The sequence below is a fragment of the Salvia splendens genome, chromosome 19 (assembly GCF_004379255.2).
Source record: "Salvia splendens isolate huo1 chromosome 19, SspV2, whole genome shotgun sequence".
Taxonomy (NCBI): Eukaryota; Viridiplantae; Streptophyta; class Magnoliopsida; order Lamiales; family Lamiaceae; genus Salvia; species Salvia splendens.
Window position 1 is genome coordinate 1,801,038 of NC_056050.1, and position 18,266 is coordinate 1,819,303.

An 18,266-nucleotide genomic window follows, 5' to 3' on the forward strand; every position below is an offset into this window, starting at 1 on the left:
GGGCAACTTAGCAGAGAAATAGAGCAGTACCGAGAAAATTACAACACTTAGCAAAAATAAGAACTTGTTTAAAATAAAAACAAAGCTGCAACTTGCATGAACATTCCCTAGATTAGAAAGCAAAAGAGACTAAGTTAAAAGGCTAAGGAAAATAAAGTAAGTGTTAACTACTAAACAAGGTCTAGAAAATAGGATAGTGACCCTTAAAAGTGGCTAAACAAATTAACTCCTAAAAGCTAAACTAAATCACATGTAAATGAAGGTAGAGTGCAGAAATTAACTAACCTAAATGGCGGCCACAAGTGAAAAGAAATTATGTACTTGTTGTGTCCTAAACCCTATTACCCATCATGTAAAACCAATGGATAAAAGCCTACAAGTAATGGTCCCTTCACTTGACTCTAAAAAACTGATTTTAGCTACTAATCCTACACTAAAGGCACATAGAGGAAGTGAGAGAAAAGACTACTTGGTTGTCACACAACTAACAAGGCAAGAGAAACACCAAATCAACACTTAAACTACCTAAACATGCAGTGAAAACTACATATGAAAAGCTGAAACTTAAAGACTCATTAAAGAAGGTAAATAAAGCTTAAGAACACTTAAACATGGTGAAAGAACACTCCAGAACCGAGTTCATCAAACTCATGCAAAATCATACGAAAATGACACCCGACGAGGCACCGAAAACACACAACACCATGGCTGATTTTTTTGAAACTTTTCCAACTCTTGCCCCACGTTTTTAACTATGAACTAACTAAGAAAATGCTTGAGAAACTGATTTTAAAAGTTTGAAAGAAGTTTTAACTAAACAAGAACATAACCAACACTAGAACTAAACAACAAGCTAAAACCGGAAATCATACAAGAACTAAACTTTAAAACACATTAAATACACAAACACTTAGAGCAATAACCACTTGAAATAAGCTTCTAAAACAATAACAACAACAATAACTAAGAGTAAGAAAGGTGCAAAAGAACTACAAAGGTTAAGAACAAACAACTAGAGAAATTAAATACTACTACTAAATTACTACTACTTCAACCCATGGTGAACAAAAGATCTTGACAGCCTTGAGTTTGAAATATCTCTTCTTAAGGAAGAGAGAAAAGTTCCCTAGAGAGAGAATTAACTAAACTAAACTAAAGCAAAAGTGATAGATGACTAGTGGTTATTGGAAAGTTAAGTACTTTTAATATATATATCCAATAAAAGATATTTCTCCTTCTCTTTTACTTTCTAAGGGCTGATATGGGCGTGTGTAGCAAGTGAGAGTTGTCCTTGATAAGTGTGTGGAAGTGACTTTAATCATTTTCCGTCGGGTTCAAACTGGCCAGTCCAACAGCTTTGGCAGTTTGGGTCTTCTTTGCCTTCTTCCTTCACTTTCTTCCATTCCTTGTCATTTTGCCCTCTTTCTTGCATATTTTCCTCTTCGTGCCTTCATTAAGCAGCTTCCGAACTTTAAAAAAAAAGCCCTTTGTGGGCGGGGGGTTTGGGCAGACCTCCAACCCGTAAATAAGATCAAAATGTAATGTTCCAAAAGCATGATCTTAGCCCAAAAGTGACTAAGATCTAAACAAGTACATGGAGAGGCAAAATAGAGGTTCCACAAGCCGAGATCCTCCATAAGCAGCTTCCGAACTTAATGCTCCATTCCCTGCCAAATAGCATCTTTTTCATGCAAATATTCAACATATAGTGCAAATAGTAATCAACTCCGAGTGACGAAAACTAGCCAATCAAACGTATATTCAAATGATCACAAGAAGTTGAATATAATCATAACCATGCATATAAATCGAATCCTGAATATTCTAATTAAACATGGAAATAAGTACGATAGTAATGACACTAACATGCAAATCCTCGCCTCGACTTCGCGGCCCAATTAATCGATGTGGCACTCTTGTTTGATTCTTTTATTTGTTTTCTTGCCTAGTTGAGTCCTATTTCCAGATTGTTATAAGTTAAATTTCAGTTTAGTTCGAGTATTAGATTTTCCAAAAATAAATAAAAAGAAACGACAAATATTTTGCATATTGGCATCGATCACTAACCCCCCAAGTGCATTAAATATATACTCTCACATTTCACGAAAAAGATGACTCAATTTCTTTTTTTTTTTGATATCTTTTAACACATACCCCAATTCCTCGAAAGATGATTATTGTACAATAGTATAGCTTATCAATTCTTGGAACTATATAGCTATAAATATTTTATTGGCTTGCATTGTATTGTAATGTGTTGATGTTGTGGCTCCATAAGCATTTTATTTGCTTGTATTGTTAGTAGTACAAATCTATAGATTTTTGTTCCCTCATACTTAATTTATTATTTTTGGTATTGTTATATTGAGATCTTTTAGTGATTTATTATTTTTACACATATTTGGCTGCATAATTTAGTATTTTGGGCTTACCCATAGTATTTAGTATGGGCCCATTAAATAATGCCAGACCCATAAATGGTTCCAAAATTGACAGATGAACAGAAACCTTGTTTAGAGTCCATATAGCATAGTAAATTTATATGTTGAAACTTTTATTATCATTGTATATATTTGGAAACATGTCCCTAAAACTGTATATTCGATATGTTACCAGTATTGGCATATAACGTGGTGTACTGAAAATTACAGTATACACCTTAATTTTCATGATATATTGTATTTTCGATATAACACGGTATATGAAATTCCACAGTATTATAGTACCCAAATCTTTCGCTATGTATCATATCATCCTGAAAATTTGATATTTCTTTGGAATTGAAATTTTAAAAAAAAAATCAAAACTAGAACCGTATATGAACGTAAAGAAAAAAATATTGGGTCTCAGAAACTCGACTGCTTCTAAATGCCATATATCTATTGGGATAAGCCCAAAACTAAATTTAAATTTTGCAGTTGAGTTTTAGTTTGGAGAATGGATTACCGACCCAATGAAATTTAATTAAGTTATTCGATTGTAAATTTCTTAACTTTTTGTGTATTAGTTAAGAAACTTTTTATGTAATCTAATTTTATATCTAACTAAGATTAAGATGAAATTGTTTTTTACCAAAATTTTATCGGTTTATTAAGATTTCTAACAATCTAAATTATGATAGTGACACCATAATTGCTAAAATTTACATTTCATGACAAGATGGGTAGTTTTGTTAGGGAAGTCAATCCAATCTGACATACGTGGAAATTATAAGATTAAGGCTAATTTTATAAGTCAGAATACAAAATCAGACTGGTGGGTTACTAACTCACTTTTGTTTTACTATTAAGCCATACAAGTGTACTATGCTAATGCAATAATAGTAAATTGTATCCCACAAAGACTAATGTGTCAACTTTACTACTACGAACCAATCTCAATATTATTTAGAAAATCAAAATTGGATTTAAAAAAAAACTAATAGAGTATTTTAATGAAATTAAATTAAAAACAAGTAGACTTGCAAATAAAACAAGAACAAATAAGAATTATGATTTGAAAAGTGATATGAAATGTTCATGACAAAATTCATAAACAAAAATATTAAAAGACATTTTTTTTAATGAAATAAGCAAGCTGAAATATGGACTTCTGAAAGTAGATTGGTCGGATTGAAGGCTTCATCTTCAATCTTGCGATGAATACTCGTAAACGGTCGGCGTACATTCCCGGCGGGTCGTCGGGTTTGCTATGAAGCGAAGTCGCGGTTCATTAGGTAATCAATAAAATCAAATTTTTATATTTTATCTGTTAATTAATATCCTAAAACCAAACCAGTGGAGGAGTGGGACCCCTTATTATAAAATTAACAAATAAATTAAGCATTATATAAAGTGAGAAAAGAGGAAAATAGAATAAATTGTGTATATAAATTCTAGAGAGAGAAATAGAGAGCGTTACATAATTTACTTTCTTTTCAATTTTAATTATTTTCTACTAAACACACAAACAGAGATGGACGGCGGAGCTCCGGCGGCCGCGGACACAGTCATGTCGGAAGCAGAGCCTTCTCACAACCACCAGCCGCAAGCTCCGGTGGATCATATACCGGCGATGTTCAGCCACGGCGGCCGATTCATCCAATACAATATATTCGGAAACATCTTCGAGGTCACCGCCAAATACAAACCCCCAATCATGCCCATCGGAAAAGGGGCATACGGCATCGTTTGGTAGCTCATCCTTCACTCTCCACTTCCACTCAATTACTCTATTTGTTAGTCTAATTTGCTAATTAGAATCAATTGATTGTTCCGATTTTCTGAATAAAGCTCTGCTTTGAATGCGGAGACGAATGAGCATGTGGCGTTGAAGAAGATAGCGAATGCTTTCGACAATAAAATCGACGCCAAGAGGACTTTGCGTGAGATCAAGCTTCTTCGGCACATGGATCATGAAAATGTTAGTGTTAATTAGCTTTGAAATTTCTTCTTGCTTGAATTTCTGGATTCTGACTTGACTGTTTTTTTGGGGGATTTTGGAGTTTCTTATGCTTGAGTTCTTGAACTAGTTAGATTGTTTGGAAAGCTGGGATTTTGTCTATTGACTAATAGATTGCCCTAGTTGAAGACTTTTCAATTTATATAAAATTTGGAAATTGCAGCTCTTTTTTAGATAGAAACAAATTATGTTAAATTCATTACTATATCTTTCTTTCTTGTGTATGTATAAATTTGATTTAGTATGAGAATGGGATATAATATCAATGAATTAGTTAGAGATGAAAAAACTTGTCTATGATTTGTTAATTTGATCTCATGCTATGAGATTGGGATATAACTCAATGAATTAGTTAGAGATGAAAAAAGAGTTATCAAGATTGTGTTTTTTGTAGAACTGACACTTGTGCATGATGTATAAATTTGATTTAGTATGAGATTGGGAATTTGGGATATACCTCAATGAATTAGTTTGGTAAAAGAAAAGTTATCAAGATTGCTTTTTGAAGAACTGGTACTTGTGTATGATATATAAATTTAGTTTAGTATGAGATTGGGATATAATTTAATGAATTAGTTAGAGAAAAAAAAAAGTTAGCAAGAATGCTTTTTGTAGAACAGCTACTTTTCGGGGGAAAGTCTCCTTTATTGAAAGAGGAATAGAATTTTAGTAGTTTTGTGCAATATGCTGTCGCCATGTGAAATGAGCTAGCTGGTGTTTTGGTTTCTTTGATACCACTTTATTTTGGTTTTAGAATGATATATACACTTGCAATACCTGTTCTAATGTTTTTTATTGTTGATTAATTTGAGATGAACTGGTCTAATAGGGTTGGCCTATTTGAGATTATTTAATGTGATTCTTGAAACTGAGATGAAAGCTTCGGTACTGATGGTACTGATTCCAGTAGGGTTTGTCCATGTAAAAATTATTTCGTCAAGCTCGAATGCGCTGTTAGTGATCAACTAAGTATGTTTTTTTTCCGACTTAGCGTAACCTAGAATTGTAACCTTAGTTTCCATTTTTGGTCATCTTTTTTTTATCTTTTGTAGTGAAATTGATGAGGTGTTTCCACTTAGCACTCTTTCTAGCTCCTTACTTATATATGTACATGACTATTGACATGATGCCAAATAAAAGAAAGAAGGAAAGGAAGTATTAAAACATTGATGATAGACTAGCGGTCGAATGAATAATATGTAGTTCTTACAAATATGATTCACATAGAGCAAAAATTGGATTGAATCATAGTATTTGAGCCTTATACACCCTCATAGCACGACTAAATGGGAGTTGACATTGACAATGACTAGAACTCTACGGTTCACAAAATTATATATTACCTGACGCCAAGGAGGGGTCCTAGAGAATTCAAGGATTGTGGGAATAATGCAAATCTTATTTACCGCAGGTGGTTGCTATCCGAGATATAATTCCACCGCCTCAACGAGAGGCTTTTAATGATGTTTATATTGCATATGAACTTATGGACACTGATCTCCACCAAATCATCCGTTCTAATCAAGGTTTGTCGGAGGAACATTGCCAGGTTAGATTTCAATTTTTGGTTTGATTTAATATGCATATGATTACCATTGCCGCTTAGTCATTATTTTCGCACAGCCAAGAAATGCCTTCTTGTGTAACTTGAAATTACAACACTTTGTGTGGCCCAAATTTCACTCAGCTAATTAAAATCATTTTTCTTTGGAAACTCTAGCGATTATATATGATTTAGGTTCAAAAGATAGAGTCAATGCTATCACCTTCCATGTAATTAAAATCATTTTTCACTGCCAAAAGTTATAGCTATTTTTCTTTATTCACGTCAAACTTATTTTGCGTTCTCTGCGGGTGCATTTCGACAGTTCTTTTACTAAAAAATCCTCTTTTGCAAACTACTCCGTGGTTGTACAGTATTTCTTGTATCAGATTCTCCGAGGATTGAAGTACATACATTCAGCAAATGTTCTCCATAGGGATTTAAAGCCTAGCAATCTTCTTCTTAATGCAAATTGTGACCTGAAAATTTGTGATTTTGGATTGGCGCGCGTCACATCCGAAAGTGACTTCATGACGGAGTATGTGGTTACAAGGTGGTATCGGGCACCAGAGCTGTTGTTAAATTCATCAGACTACACTACAGCAATTGATGTATGGTCTGTTGGGTGCATTTTCATGGAATTGATGGATCGAAAACCATTGTTTCCGGGCAGAGATCACGTACACCAGTTACGTCTTTTGATGGAGGTATCTACTTTATCTATATGTCAATTATTTTCTGTTGGAGCTACATAATTTGTGATATTGAATTGCTCATGTTAGTAATCTAGGCTACTCAGAAGCACATAAGGGGTGACTCCCACTTATATGTTATTCAGCACTTTCTTGTGGAAACGATGTGGGATTCGTATAAGCTACTATGATAAGTATCAGCAATGGTTATTTTTTTCTCTGGCAGCTGATTGGCACTCCATCTGAAGCTGAGTTAGGATTGCTGAATGAAAATGCAAAAAGATACATTAGGCAGCTCCCCCCTTATAACCGGCAATCATTTACCGAGAAGTTTCATCATGTGAACCCTCTTGCCATTGATCTCGTCGAGAAGATGCTAACTTTTGATCCTAGACAAAGGATTACAGGTATGGCACATCAGAACTGTTCTTATCTTCGATAAATTTACGATATACTTTTACGGTGGTATAGAAAGTAATGCTATACAACCCTTTATTGTTGGTAAAATGAAACAAATGTTCCACAATAACAAGAGAATTGAAATCACTATATAAGTCGCATAGGCTACTCCGCTTATTACCAATTGGTCTTAAGATGGAACCCATGAATTTATATAATTCATTACATAGGTGTAAAACGATAACTGGAACCACTATATAAGTTCTGCTATATAAGTATTGCTACCAAGTTGTTAGTGTCGAAAAATCAGCTATTATCTAATCCATTTTTACCTTCTTGTGAGCATCTCAGTTGAAGGTGCGTTGGCGCATCCGTACCTCAACTCGCTCCATGACATAAGTGACGAGCCTGTTTGTGAGACGCCCTTCAACTTCGACTTCGAACAACATGCATTGACAGAGGAGCAGATGAAGGAGCTCATCTACAGGGAGGCTCTTGCTTACAATCCCGAATATCAACAGCCCTTGTGAAAAAAATAAATTGTATTGTTTGTGCAATTGTTGAGTAGTGTGGTGGTGCTATGTGATATTGGACCAGTTTCTTGTATATAATGGTCCATTTAAAACCAAGTTTTGCAAAATTCTTGAATTAGATGTGGATATTTATGTAGAACGTGTTGTTAAGATGCGACCGGCAATTGGGTGTGTGTGTGGCCGGTGATGGTAGTGGTGGCGGTGGTGCTATGGCCGACGATCAGAATGACATGATTTAGTGGTTTCCTTGTATTTTCTTCGATCCGGACATTTTCTGGCTATTTGGATCTTCGGATTTGTTTTGTTTTGTTTCGTTTTGTTTTGTATTATTTTTTATATGATCTGTGGGTTATTGCATATAAAGGAATTGACTGTTAGTACATCCGAGGCTTATGTTCATTTGTGTTTTTAGCAATTTTTTCATAGATAGTTTAATTCTTAGTTCATTAGCTATTAGTTTATTTACATTTATTTATTTTCTCGGACAAGTAGCTTTTCTCGTAGTTAAATTAATTCATTTGTCTCGTAATTATTTTTTTATTCATATAGTTAATTAATTCATTTACTTTTTCTCTTACTAAAAATTTTATAGATATTGTTATTGTATGATCACAAAGTAATGTTCTTTTTACTCTTTAAGAATAAAAGTGAATTCGTTAGGACCATAAATATGCATATATATCGTACTATTAGATCTTCTTAAATTATCCACCCCTCTATCTCAACTTTATATTGTTCATGTTTTGATTGTCTATCTTTGGCCTCTTTTCTACTTTTTGGATAAAAATTTCTAGATAAAAGTTACAATTTCTCTCTTATTATACTACTACTATAAAGTACTCATTTTTAAATATTTTTGCTTGAATATTAGAGCATCCGCAGCGGTGAGCACGCAGCCGTCCACCCTTTCATGCAGCGGCACGGTACCGCTGTCCGCCGCTGGCGCGGCGCTGCTCGATGCATCGAGCACGTCCGTGCCAACGAGCAGCGTACGTGGCAGCTTCCAATTGGCCAACGGCAATTTAAATTTTTTTTTAAATCAGATTTTAATTATAAAATCTGATTAAAAATAAAAAAAATATTTTTCCACTTCCCAAAAAATTATATCCGTTTTCTATCCACTTTTAGTTTATTTTCCAATTTTTCCCCAAAAATACACATTTTCATCTATAAATACCCTCACTTCCACACCAAAAAATTCACACCACACTACACAATTCTCATCTAAATTCTTTCATTTCCATTCTCAATTCTCAATCTTTCTTTCACTCTTACAACAAAACCATGTCGGCTCCGGCGATCACCCATCCGGCTCCCACAGTTGGAACCACGATTGGTTCGGTTCACAACCGTTTCCTAGTCCAGAAACGGAATATTCGGCCCCTCCTCAAACTCAAGGTTCGCAAGTTCCGGATGGCTACCGGCCTTACCCTATAGGCGACCAAGATGCCCCCGAAGGGCAATACGGGTGGACACCCGAGCCACCCGTGCTTAGAGCGGGAGGAAACGGCCGCTCTCAAACTCCTCATCTTCCTACTCGTGATGTCCGCACCCCGTACAATCCGGGGGATCCGGAGGTTGACACGAACCAATCCGGTTACCATTATTGGTGGCGCATCTGTCGCCGGTACAATCAAAATCGGCCGGCTGGAACAATCGAGTGCAACGAGGGTATGATGCGCAATGCCATATACAGAGCCAACGAAGAAATCCAAAAGTTCCAGGGGTATTACCTCTAGGAAGAGCGGTCGGCGGGGAGCGGCCAGAGCGAGGTCGATATCATCAGTGACGCGTCGGCGACCTACCAATCCATCAACTACAAGCCGTTCAAGTACCTCAACATTTGGCAGGAGACGCGGTCGCATCCGAAGTATAGGGGATGCGTATCATCCTCCTTTAGCTCCTCCTCCAAACGGTCGAGGTCGGTATCGCTATCCGACGCCGGCTCCGAAGATGTGGCTAGCCAACGTGCCGGAGCTAACTTGGGTAGCCCCGACGCTGGCCCAAGCGGTTCTCAACGTCGGCCGCAAGGAAGGAAGAAGGCGGCGGCCAACCTCCGTACCGCCACGACTCCATCTGCCCCCGCCCCCGCTCCCTATGTGCCACCTCAACCCCTCACCAACTCGTTGTGGGGGATTTTGGCCCAACTCAATTTGGCCAATAGGTCAAATATGACCCCCGAGCAACTTCAATCGCATGTGGCGATGATATAGGGTCTCCAAAGAACGTTGGGGGTAGAGCCGGATGAATAGTCTTCCACGGGGGTATTTTTAGGCTTAAATTATATAATTTTTATTTTTAGGATTTTAATTATGTAATTTTTATTTTTTGGGAATTTAATTTTGTAATTTTTAATTTTTTTGTAATTTGTAATATTATTTCTGTTATTTTTAATGAATTTTAATTTTGTGGAAATGTTTTTATTTAAATTAAATAATGGAATGATGGAACCCTTGTGTTTGTTCTCGCGGAAGAGCATGAATGTAGGTGTTGTGCTCTTGCCTAAGAACATGGAGTAAAAGTGGGTTAGGACCCACATCCATGCTCGTTGACAATAGCATGGATGTGGATGCTCTGCATCGTGTGACTATCCCAAAAGAGATTTTTTTTTTCTGATTGTTATTCACAGTCTACCCATTTAGAGTGGATAAAAATTTGTTGAAGTCAATCTTTTAAATCTTCATATTTGTGAAATTAATCGACACCACATAATTAATAGAAATAATATTATCTGGAGTAATACTTGTTTGCATAGTTTTAAAACAAAAATAGAAATGAGCCAAGTTGAGTTGACGACGACGACCCAAGTTGTTTGCCCATTAATCACGTAATAAAATAATATAGAGTGAACTACATCATTATTATTATCCCATACTTTCACCACCAACCTGTAACGTATAGGAATAGTGGATGGGTGGGTGATCCACATTATTTTTTGTTGAAATTTTGACAATAATGGGTACAAAGAAACTTCACACACAAAGTGACACCAAACAAGAAACCATCCAAAATATACACAAACAGAAACTCAGTTTTCAATCTCAAATACAAGATAACAACACCAATTTGATACACACTCCTCCTACCCACATCAATATCATCAAACTCTGACAAAACAAATCGTCCCAAATTTCAACACTTGCAAGAAAAAAATTTGCATTAAAAGAACTCTAGCTTCTTTACATGAATCTGGGAAATTGCTATACATATCGAATATGCTGAATGCCAATCCACCAACAATAATCTGAAAAAAAATGCATTGTTTCTTGTTTTGGTGGTGATCTCATTTAAGGAAGTAAACGAACCCAATGATTGTGCGTGTTGTTGTATTCTAGGTGCAGGTGCCCACGCGACCATTTCCGACAGAATCGTGACTGACTTAACGAATTCAAGATTTCATATTAAAAAGAGTGAACTGCCTCAAAAGTCCCTAACGTTTCCATTTGTGTCACTGCAGGCCCCTAACAAAAAAATATCATCAGACAACCCTAACCTTAAACATAATCACATATCGTGTATTTGTAGCCATTTTTCGGACTAAAATGCCCAAATGCTTTCAGAGGCATTTTAGTCAACTTACCTTTAACCTGTACAGCTACACTGCAGACCTCCACTGGCGTTGCAGAACTATCCTCTGTAATGTCATGTCATATTTGAAATGCATAATCATAATCACTGATCAAATAAAAAAAATGTGTGTTTAGTTGAAATCAAGAAACACAACCAACCTTCTTTTTGAATATTCATTCTTATTGTTATTTAATTCAGTAAGAATTAACTTGAAATGCATCATCATAATCAGTGATCAAATAAAAAAAATGTGTCGTTATTTTTTAATGTTATAAGTTCAAATCAATAAAGTTTTGTATCCGTTCGTTTATTCAACTGCTCAATAGTTATTGTCAAAAATATTTTGATTATTTAGGTTTGGGAATACAACTCACATACATATATTTAGGTATGATTATCTATTTTGATTGCAGTAGTATTTGCCCTCATTATTATTTGTGCAGTGATTTTAACGAACTCATCCCCCGCCGGTGTGGGGACCAGATCTATCTCGAAATATACAATTTCATTTTTAGCCACTTTCATTTTTACCTTTCATCATTATTATTATCCCATACTTTCACCACCAACCTATATGTATAGGTATAGTGGATGGGTGGGCGATCCACTTATTTTTTGTTGAAATTCTGACAAATAATGGGTACAAAGAAACTCAGTTTTCAATCTCAAATGCAAGATAACAACACCAATTTGATACACATTCCTCCTACCCACATCAATATCATCAAACTCTGACAAAACAAATCGTCCCAAATTTCAACACTTGGAAGAAAAAATTTTGCATTCAAAGAACTCTAGCTTCTTTACATGAATCTGGGAAATTGCTATACATATCGAAAATGCTGAATGTCAATCCACCAACAATAATCTGAAAAAAATGCGTAATGGCTGCACATTATGTAAAAAAAAATAATAAATCACACTTCGTTTATATCAGAACTCATACTCCTTCCGTCTCCCATTAAGATTCTTATTTCACTTTTACTATAAACGTCAAGTAGACCCAAAATTCCACAAACTTATTGATACGATCATAGCTATCATATCTCTTAGGATCTTCTAATTATTTAGTTTTCCCTTATTCACCATATCTTTCCCATATTTGTTTAGATATTTGTTTCTTGTTCATTAAGTTAGGGTAGTAGTATTCTAGTATTATAAATAGGAGAGCTTGATTATCATTTTAATCATTCAATGAATATATTATTTTCCACAAACTTGTCTTGAGTAACAAGAATATTTCGTTTCCAAATTGTTGTTCATCGGAGAACGTCTGAAAATCAGCAATTCGTGAGCTTTCCTTCGAGCACGTCGAAGGTTCGATCACCTTATCTCTCCGAGAAGCTAGCCATCCGGCCTCGTTACGGAGAACGTCCGTAACAACTGGTGCTTTCATCCCGTGCTCATCCTCCGTCTTCGTCATCCATATCCCCCAAACAAATCACCGATATCAAAAAAAAGAAGCCAACCGCATCACCACCATCTCTACCACACCCACGCTTTCATCCCGTACTCATGACGTCAACATACTTATCCACTCACATTTTATTATAAAACTAGTAATACAGAAAATAATTGAAACTCATATTCCACTAACTTATTCAACTCAGTTTTAATTTCTTTACATTTCTTAAAACCCATACTGACTCCAAATATGACTCTTATTATGGGACGAGGGGAGTATTATATTACACCTTAATTACGTGATAACTATAAATAATCTATTATAAAGAACGTTGTCTATCAAATGAAACCAAACAGAAAATTAATGGGGAATTTCACCTTTTCCATTGCTCTTTCAATATTGTTATTACATAGCTTTGCTCTCTCCTTTAATTCTATCACCACAGATAAGCATGCACTTATTTCCTTCAAAAACTCCATCACTTCCGACCCTAATGCTATCTTGAACACCAATTGGTCTCAAAATTCATCCGTTTGTAATTGGATTGGCGTGTCGTGCGGCCTCAAACACGGCCGCGTCACTGCCCTCAATCTCTCTGGCTACGGCCTTGCTGGAACTGTTGCTCCACATCTCGGAAACCTTACGTTTCTCAGATATTTGGACTTCAGTTTCAACAGTTTCAGTGGGATGCTACCCTTTGAGCTATCGAAACTGCGTCGTTTGAAGGTGATGAACGTGGGAGTGAATTCATTCACAGGAGAAATACCAACATGGTTGGGAAGTTTCCCTCAACTAGAGGAAATCTATCTGAACAACAATACCTTCTTAGGTACAATTCCTACACCTTTGTTTAACAATTCCATGTTACAAATAGCAAACCTTAACAATAATGTGTTGAGTGGGCCTATACCACATGGTATTTTCAATGTTGAAGAAATTAGAATTGGAAATAATAGGCTATCAAGTTGGCTCCCAAGTGATATGTGCAACAATATGTCCAACGTTAAATTACTAGAACTCGATAATAACGAACTTGAAGGGCATATTCCATCCAATATATGGAAATGCAAACATCTCGAGATCTTGAGCTTAGCGTTCAACGCGTTTAGTGGCAACATCCCTCGTGCAATTGGAAATACGAGCATGCTTTTGGTGTTGTCCTTGGCGTACAATAATTTCACAGGTATACAATTCATGATCCTTTCTTCCTTATGTTTATGATTTCATCACTATTCTTATATCAAATATATTGAGATGCATACGTTTTGAGATCTTGTCAAGTGGCATGGTTATTCGATCTTTGATAGTATTTTCCTATAATTTTAATATTTTGAAGGGAATATTCCAGCAAATATATGGAAATGCGAACATCTTGAATATATGGCCTTAAACCACAATAATCTCGGAGGCAACATCCCTCGTGCAATTGGAAATATGAGTGTGCTTAAAGAGTTGTACTTGGCGTACAATCATTTCACGGGTACACTATACTCCCTCCGTCCCATAAAAATAAGGACATTTTCAAGTTTGGGATGTCCCCTAAAAATATCACCTTTTATTTTTAGTAACTTCCTTCTCTCTAATAATGTAAACTACATTCTTCACTAACAATACTACAGTAACCTTTTCTTTTTATCTTTCTTTTTACTTTACCAATTGTACGTTAATTCTCGTGTCGTCCTAAATGTCTATATATACATGATCTTTCCTTTTCTTTGCTTCTATTTTGATTTCTTCATATTATTTGATTTAATTTTAACCTGAAGTTGGATGCTTAATTAAATTCCTCGCATGGATTTTACCAAGTTAACGACTTCTCCTGTTTTGCAATTAATACTAAAAAAACGCCAATTAGTGGTAGAATATTCTGACGATAAACTTGAAAACTACTTATGTCGATAAAAGAGTTGTCGGTAGAAATTGAGAAGGGAAGTAGTAGTAGTATGCCCAAATTTAATTAATATTAGTGGAAAAAAAATCTGCTACCAAAGTTTATTTTTATTGTAAAAATAATACTTCTTCCTTTTTAGTTTATCCCAATTAAAATGACTTATAATTAAAACATAAATATTTTATCTCTATTTTATTCTTTCTCCAGTTAACACAAAATTACACTGCATAATGTTTTAATCTATCAGTAATATCGGCGAATAAAAATTCTGGTGGTAAATCTACAGCTAATATTAGCTACTGTCGAATTCCACCATACGTCTGTTGCTAAATTTTCCAGTGATATTCCGCCACTAATCCACTAGGGGGTGTTCGGTTGGCAAGATTAAATCTCATGATTAAATATGTATCATGTTTGGTTCATAAGATTGAACCCTTCAATTTAATCCTAGATGGATAGCATCATGATAATTAGTCATAGTCTCCCCCTCCAACTAAAATAATCCCACAACTTAATCCTAGATGGATAGTATCATGATATTAGTCATGGCAACCGAACGCCACCTAGTTATACTAGCGATATTAATCCACAGATAAATTTTGTTGGTGATCCTTTTTGGCATATACTTCCTCCATTCCTTTATATTTGAATTATTTTTTTCATTTTGGGAAGTTCCTTTATAATTAAGTTTTCTCTTATTTTATTCTCTCTACTTTTTTTTACTTTATCTACTTTATTACCTACTCACTTAACACATTACATTAATTTTTTAAACTCCTTGTAAAAAAGAAGTGTGTCAACTATGAAGGGAGTCCATCATTATGAAAATAAGATATTTATTTTTGGACTTTTTTCTAATTGACAAAATATCATCATTGTGCATAGGTGAATAACACAATATTTAGTTACAATATTACCCCATTCGAGATACTATAGTTGATTTATTTCTTTTTAGTACGAAATTTAAGAAAATATACTTCCACCATTCCTATTTAGTTGATTGGTACTCCTTCCATCCCACTCTAAGTGAAACAATTTCCTTTTGGGATTGTCCAACTCTAAATTAAACATTTCTGTATATAGAAATATTATTATCTCTACTTTTTCTCTCTCTCTTACTTTATTCTCTTCACTTTACTAAAAACAATACTACATAAAATTTCGTGTCGACTTAGAAATGCTCCACTTAGAGTAGAACGAAGGGAGTATTTCTTTTCAGCATAGTTGAGTCCCATTATTGGTAAACATCAATTTTTTAATCTATGTTCCCCAAAAATGTCTCAACTAAATTAGGATGGATGGAATATTGTTTAGTAAGTTAAGTATAAAGAGAATAAAGTATTAATAGAAAAAGTAGAGAGATGGAGATAGAAAAAAAATTATGAGACTTTAATTAAATGTGTCATTTTTTGCTTAAAAAAAGAAATGACTTCAATTATAGTAGGATCACCAAAGAAAGGAATACGACCCAACTGCGATGACATGGGTGAATTGTATAACTTGATAAACTATTTTGTATTAACAATATTTTTTATATATATTTAATGTTACTGGGTTTTGATCCATGCAAAACTAGATTTAAATACAAAAATGCAGAATAAAATCACACGGAGGGCATGTTTAGGTCATTGGTAATGTATTTTTAGGTCATTTTAATACTAGATGACCTAAAATGAACTAAAAATGACATCAAACCCAGATTTTGTAAAATGACCTCAAACCGTCCGTGTTTTTGGTCCATTATTGACCATTATATCACCTAATCGTAGGGCCAAGATTTAGGCTGCATTTTTGTTTTGATCATCTCTCCAGTGTTACTACCTCATTTATGTGGATATATACAACAGGTGAATTACCACAAGAGATTGGCGCTTTTCCAATACTCAAGGAGTTTGCTGTCTTCGACAATCTCTTATATGGATCCATCCCATCTTCCATATACAACATATCAACATTGAAGGCATTAGCAATTTCAGTGAATGAGTTTTCTGGTACACTTCCTTCAAACTTTGGGAATTCACTTGGCATTCTTGAAGTGTTTCTGTTGGCCATGAACAGATTCAGTGGCCCAATTCCAACCTCCATCACCAATGCTTCCAAACTTATCCTCGTGGACATGCATGGAAACTCATTTAGTGGCTCCATACCCTACTTTGGTAGTTTGAAGCTCCTTCAAACACTTCTCCTATGGGAAAATAACTTGAGTGCAGCAGAATTCCCATCTCAAGAATTGACATTTCTCTCTTCATTAACTAATTGTCCAAATTTGCAGCGATTGGATGTATCATTCAATCCACTTAATGGCATCCTACCTGCTTCATTTGGAAATTTTTCCTCATCTCTTAGGAGAATTGACTTGGAAAATTGTAACATCATGGGTGTCATTCCATCTAAAATAGCAAACTTTAGCAGTTTGCTATTACTAAATTTGGCCATAAATCAGCTGAGTGGCCCAATTCCACCAACAATTGGGGAATTAAAGCAACTCCAACAACTTGCTCTTACAAGCAATCAATTGGTAGGGTCTATACCTAATGATCTTTGCCAATTGAATCATTTGGGGGAATTGTTCCTTAGTGTAAACATGCTTGTAGGTCCAATACCAGAATGTTTGGGTGATGTTAAATCCTTGAGAGTGATCAGCTTTTTTTACAACCAATTTAATTCATCTATCCCACCCAAATTCTGGGCTCTCACAGACCTTATAATTTTGAGCTTGTCCTCCAATCATTTGAGTGGTAATTTGTCATCTGAGCTAGGAAATTTGAAGTCACTCACCGATTTGGATTTGTCGTCTAATCAATTTTCGGGCGATATTCCCACTTTGATTGATGGTTGCCAAACATTAGATTTTCTTAACTTATCACATAATCTGCTTAGTGGCTTCATTCCTCAGTCAGTGGGAAAGGTTAAAGGATTGAGAACATTGGATTTATCTTACAATAATCTCTCCGGGTCAATACCCAAGTCCTTAGAAGACCTTCACTTTCTTGGAAATTTTAATGTTTCCAACAACAAGCTCGAGGGGAAAATTCCGGATGGGGGTAATTTTCCTAACTTTAGTGCTCAGTCTTTTTCTCACAACTTAGCTCTTTGTGGTCCAATAACATTCCAAGTTCCACCGTGCCTAGAAAAACGTCATAGATCATGGTTAAAGAAAGCCATGGTGACACTGGGGGTTTTATCTGTCATTGTGGTGATTGCAACGCTTGTTCTCGTGAGGATGTGTAAGAAGAAAAAAGCGACACTTTCCGTTGACATTTCACCACTTACTGCTGAATACAGAAGAGTTTCTTACCTAGAACTTGAACGAGGGACGGGTTCGTTTAGTGAACCAACCTACTTGGAAGAGGTAGTTTTGGTTGTGTATTCGAAGCAATACTTTCCGATGGGTTGAAAGTTGCGGTAAAAGTGTTCAACTTGGATCTACAAGGAGCAGCAAAGAGCTTTGATGCTGAAACTACTATATTGAGCAGCATTCGGCATAGAAACTTAGTTCAAGTTATTGGATGTTGTTGTAATATGGAGTTTAAAGCGATTATTCTCACATACATGCCAAATGGGAGCTTGGATAAGTGGTTGCATTCTAATATGCATGGTTTGGATCTTATACAAAGATTAAAAATAGCAATAGATGTTGCAGCAGCATTGGAATATCTTCACCATGGCCATACATTCCCAGTTGTTCATTGTGATATAAAGCCGAGCAATGTGTTGCTTGATCAAGACATGACTGCTCATCTTGCTGATTTTGGTATTTCTAAGCTTTTCGATGAAGGGGAAACTGTCATCC

At 35.4% G+C, this 18,266-nt stretch overlaps 2 protein-coding genes across 3 annotated transcripts; both read left to right on the forward strand.

Moving 5' to 3' along the window:
- Positions 1-3,873: 3,873 nt before the first annotated feature.
- On the forward strand, positions 3,874-7,987 carry LOC121780405 (mitogen-activated protein kinase homolog MMK1-like). The gene is made up of 6 exons (XM_042178016.1): positions 3,874-4,172; positions 4,272-4,401; positions 5,852-5,989; positions 6,358-6,690; positions 6,902-7,082; positions 7,426-7,987. Exons 1-6 carry the CDS (start codon positions 3,955-3,957, stop codon positions 7,602-7,604), a joined length of 1,179 nt encoding a protein of 392 aa, XP_042033950.1. The 5' UTR covers positions 3,874-3,954; the 3' UTR covers positions 7,605-7,987.
- A 4,956-nt stretch (positions 7,988-12,943) lies between these two features.
- On the forward strand, positions 12,944-18,009 carry LOC121779595 (putative receptor-like protein kinase At3g47110). Of its 2 annotated transcripts, XM_042176936.1 has the most exons (4): positions 13,216-13,411; positions 13,539-13,765; positions 13,919-14,062; positions 16,321-18,009. In XM_042176936.1, exons 1-4 carry the CDS (start codon positions 13,353-13,355, stop codon positions 17,868-17,870), a joined length of 1,980 nt encoding a protein of 659 aa, XP_042032870.1. In that variant the 5' UTR covers positions 13,216-13,352; the 3' UTR covers positions 17,871-18,009. The 2 variants fall into 2 exon arrangements, with proteins under 2 accessions (XP_042032869.1, XP_042032870.1); XM_042176935.1 differs by having other exon boundaries at positions 12,944-13,765.
- Positions 18,010-18,266: the final 257 nt, after the last annotated feature.

Coding starts and splice junctions, on each gene's coding strand:
- LOC121779595 (XM_042176935.1), top strand. CDS start 12,946: ATGGGGAATTTCACCTTTTCCATTGCTCTTTCAATATTGTTATTACAT. Junction 13,766..13,918: donor GGCGTACAATAATTTCACAG/GTATACAATTCA, acceptor AATATTTTGAAG/GGAATATTCCAGCAAATATA. Junction 14,063..16,320: donor GGCGTACAATCATTTCACGG/GTACACTATACT, acceptor TATATACAACAG/GTGAATTACCACAAGAGATT.
- LOC121780405 (XM_042178016.1), top strand. CDS start 3,955: ATGGACGGCGGAGCTCCGGCGGCCGCGGACACAGTCATGTCGGAAGCA. Junction 6,691..6,901: donor AGTTACGTCTTTTGATGGAG/GTATCTACTTTA, acceptor TTTCTCTGGCAG/CTGATTGGCACTCCATCTGA. Junction 7,083..7,425: donor TCCTAGACAAAGGATTACAG/GTATGGCACATC, acceptor TGAGCATCTCAG/TTGAAGGTGCGTTGGCGCAT.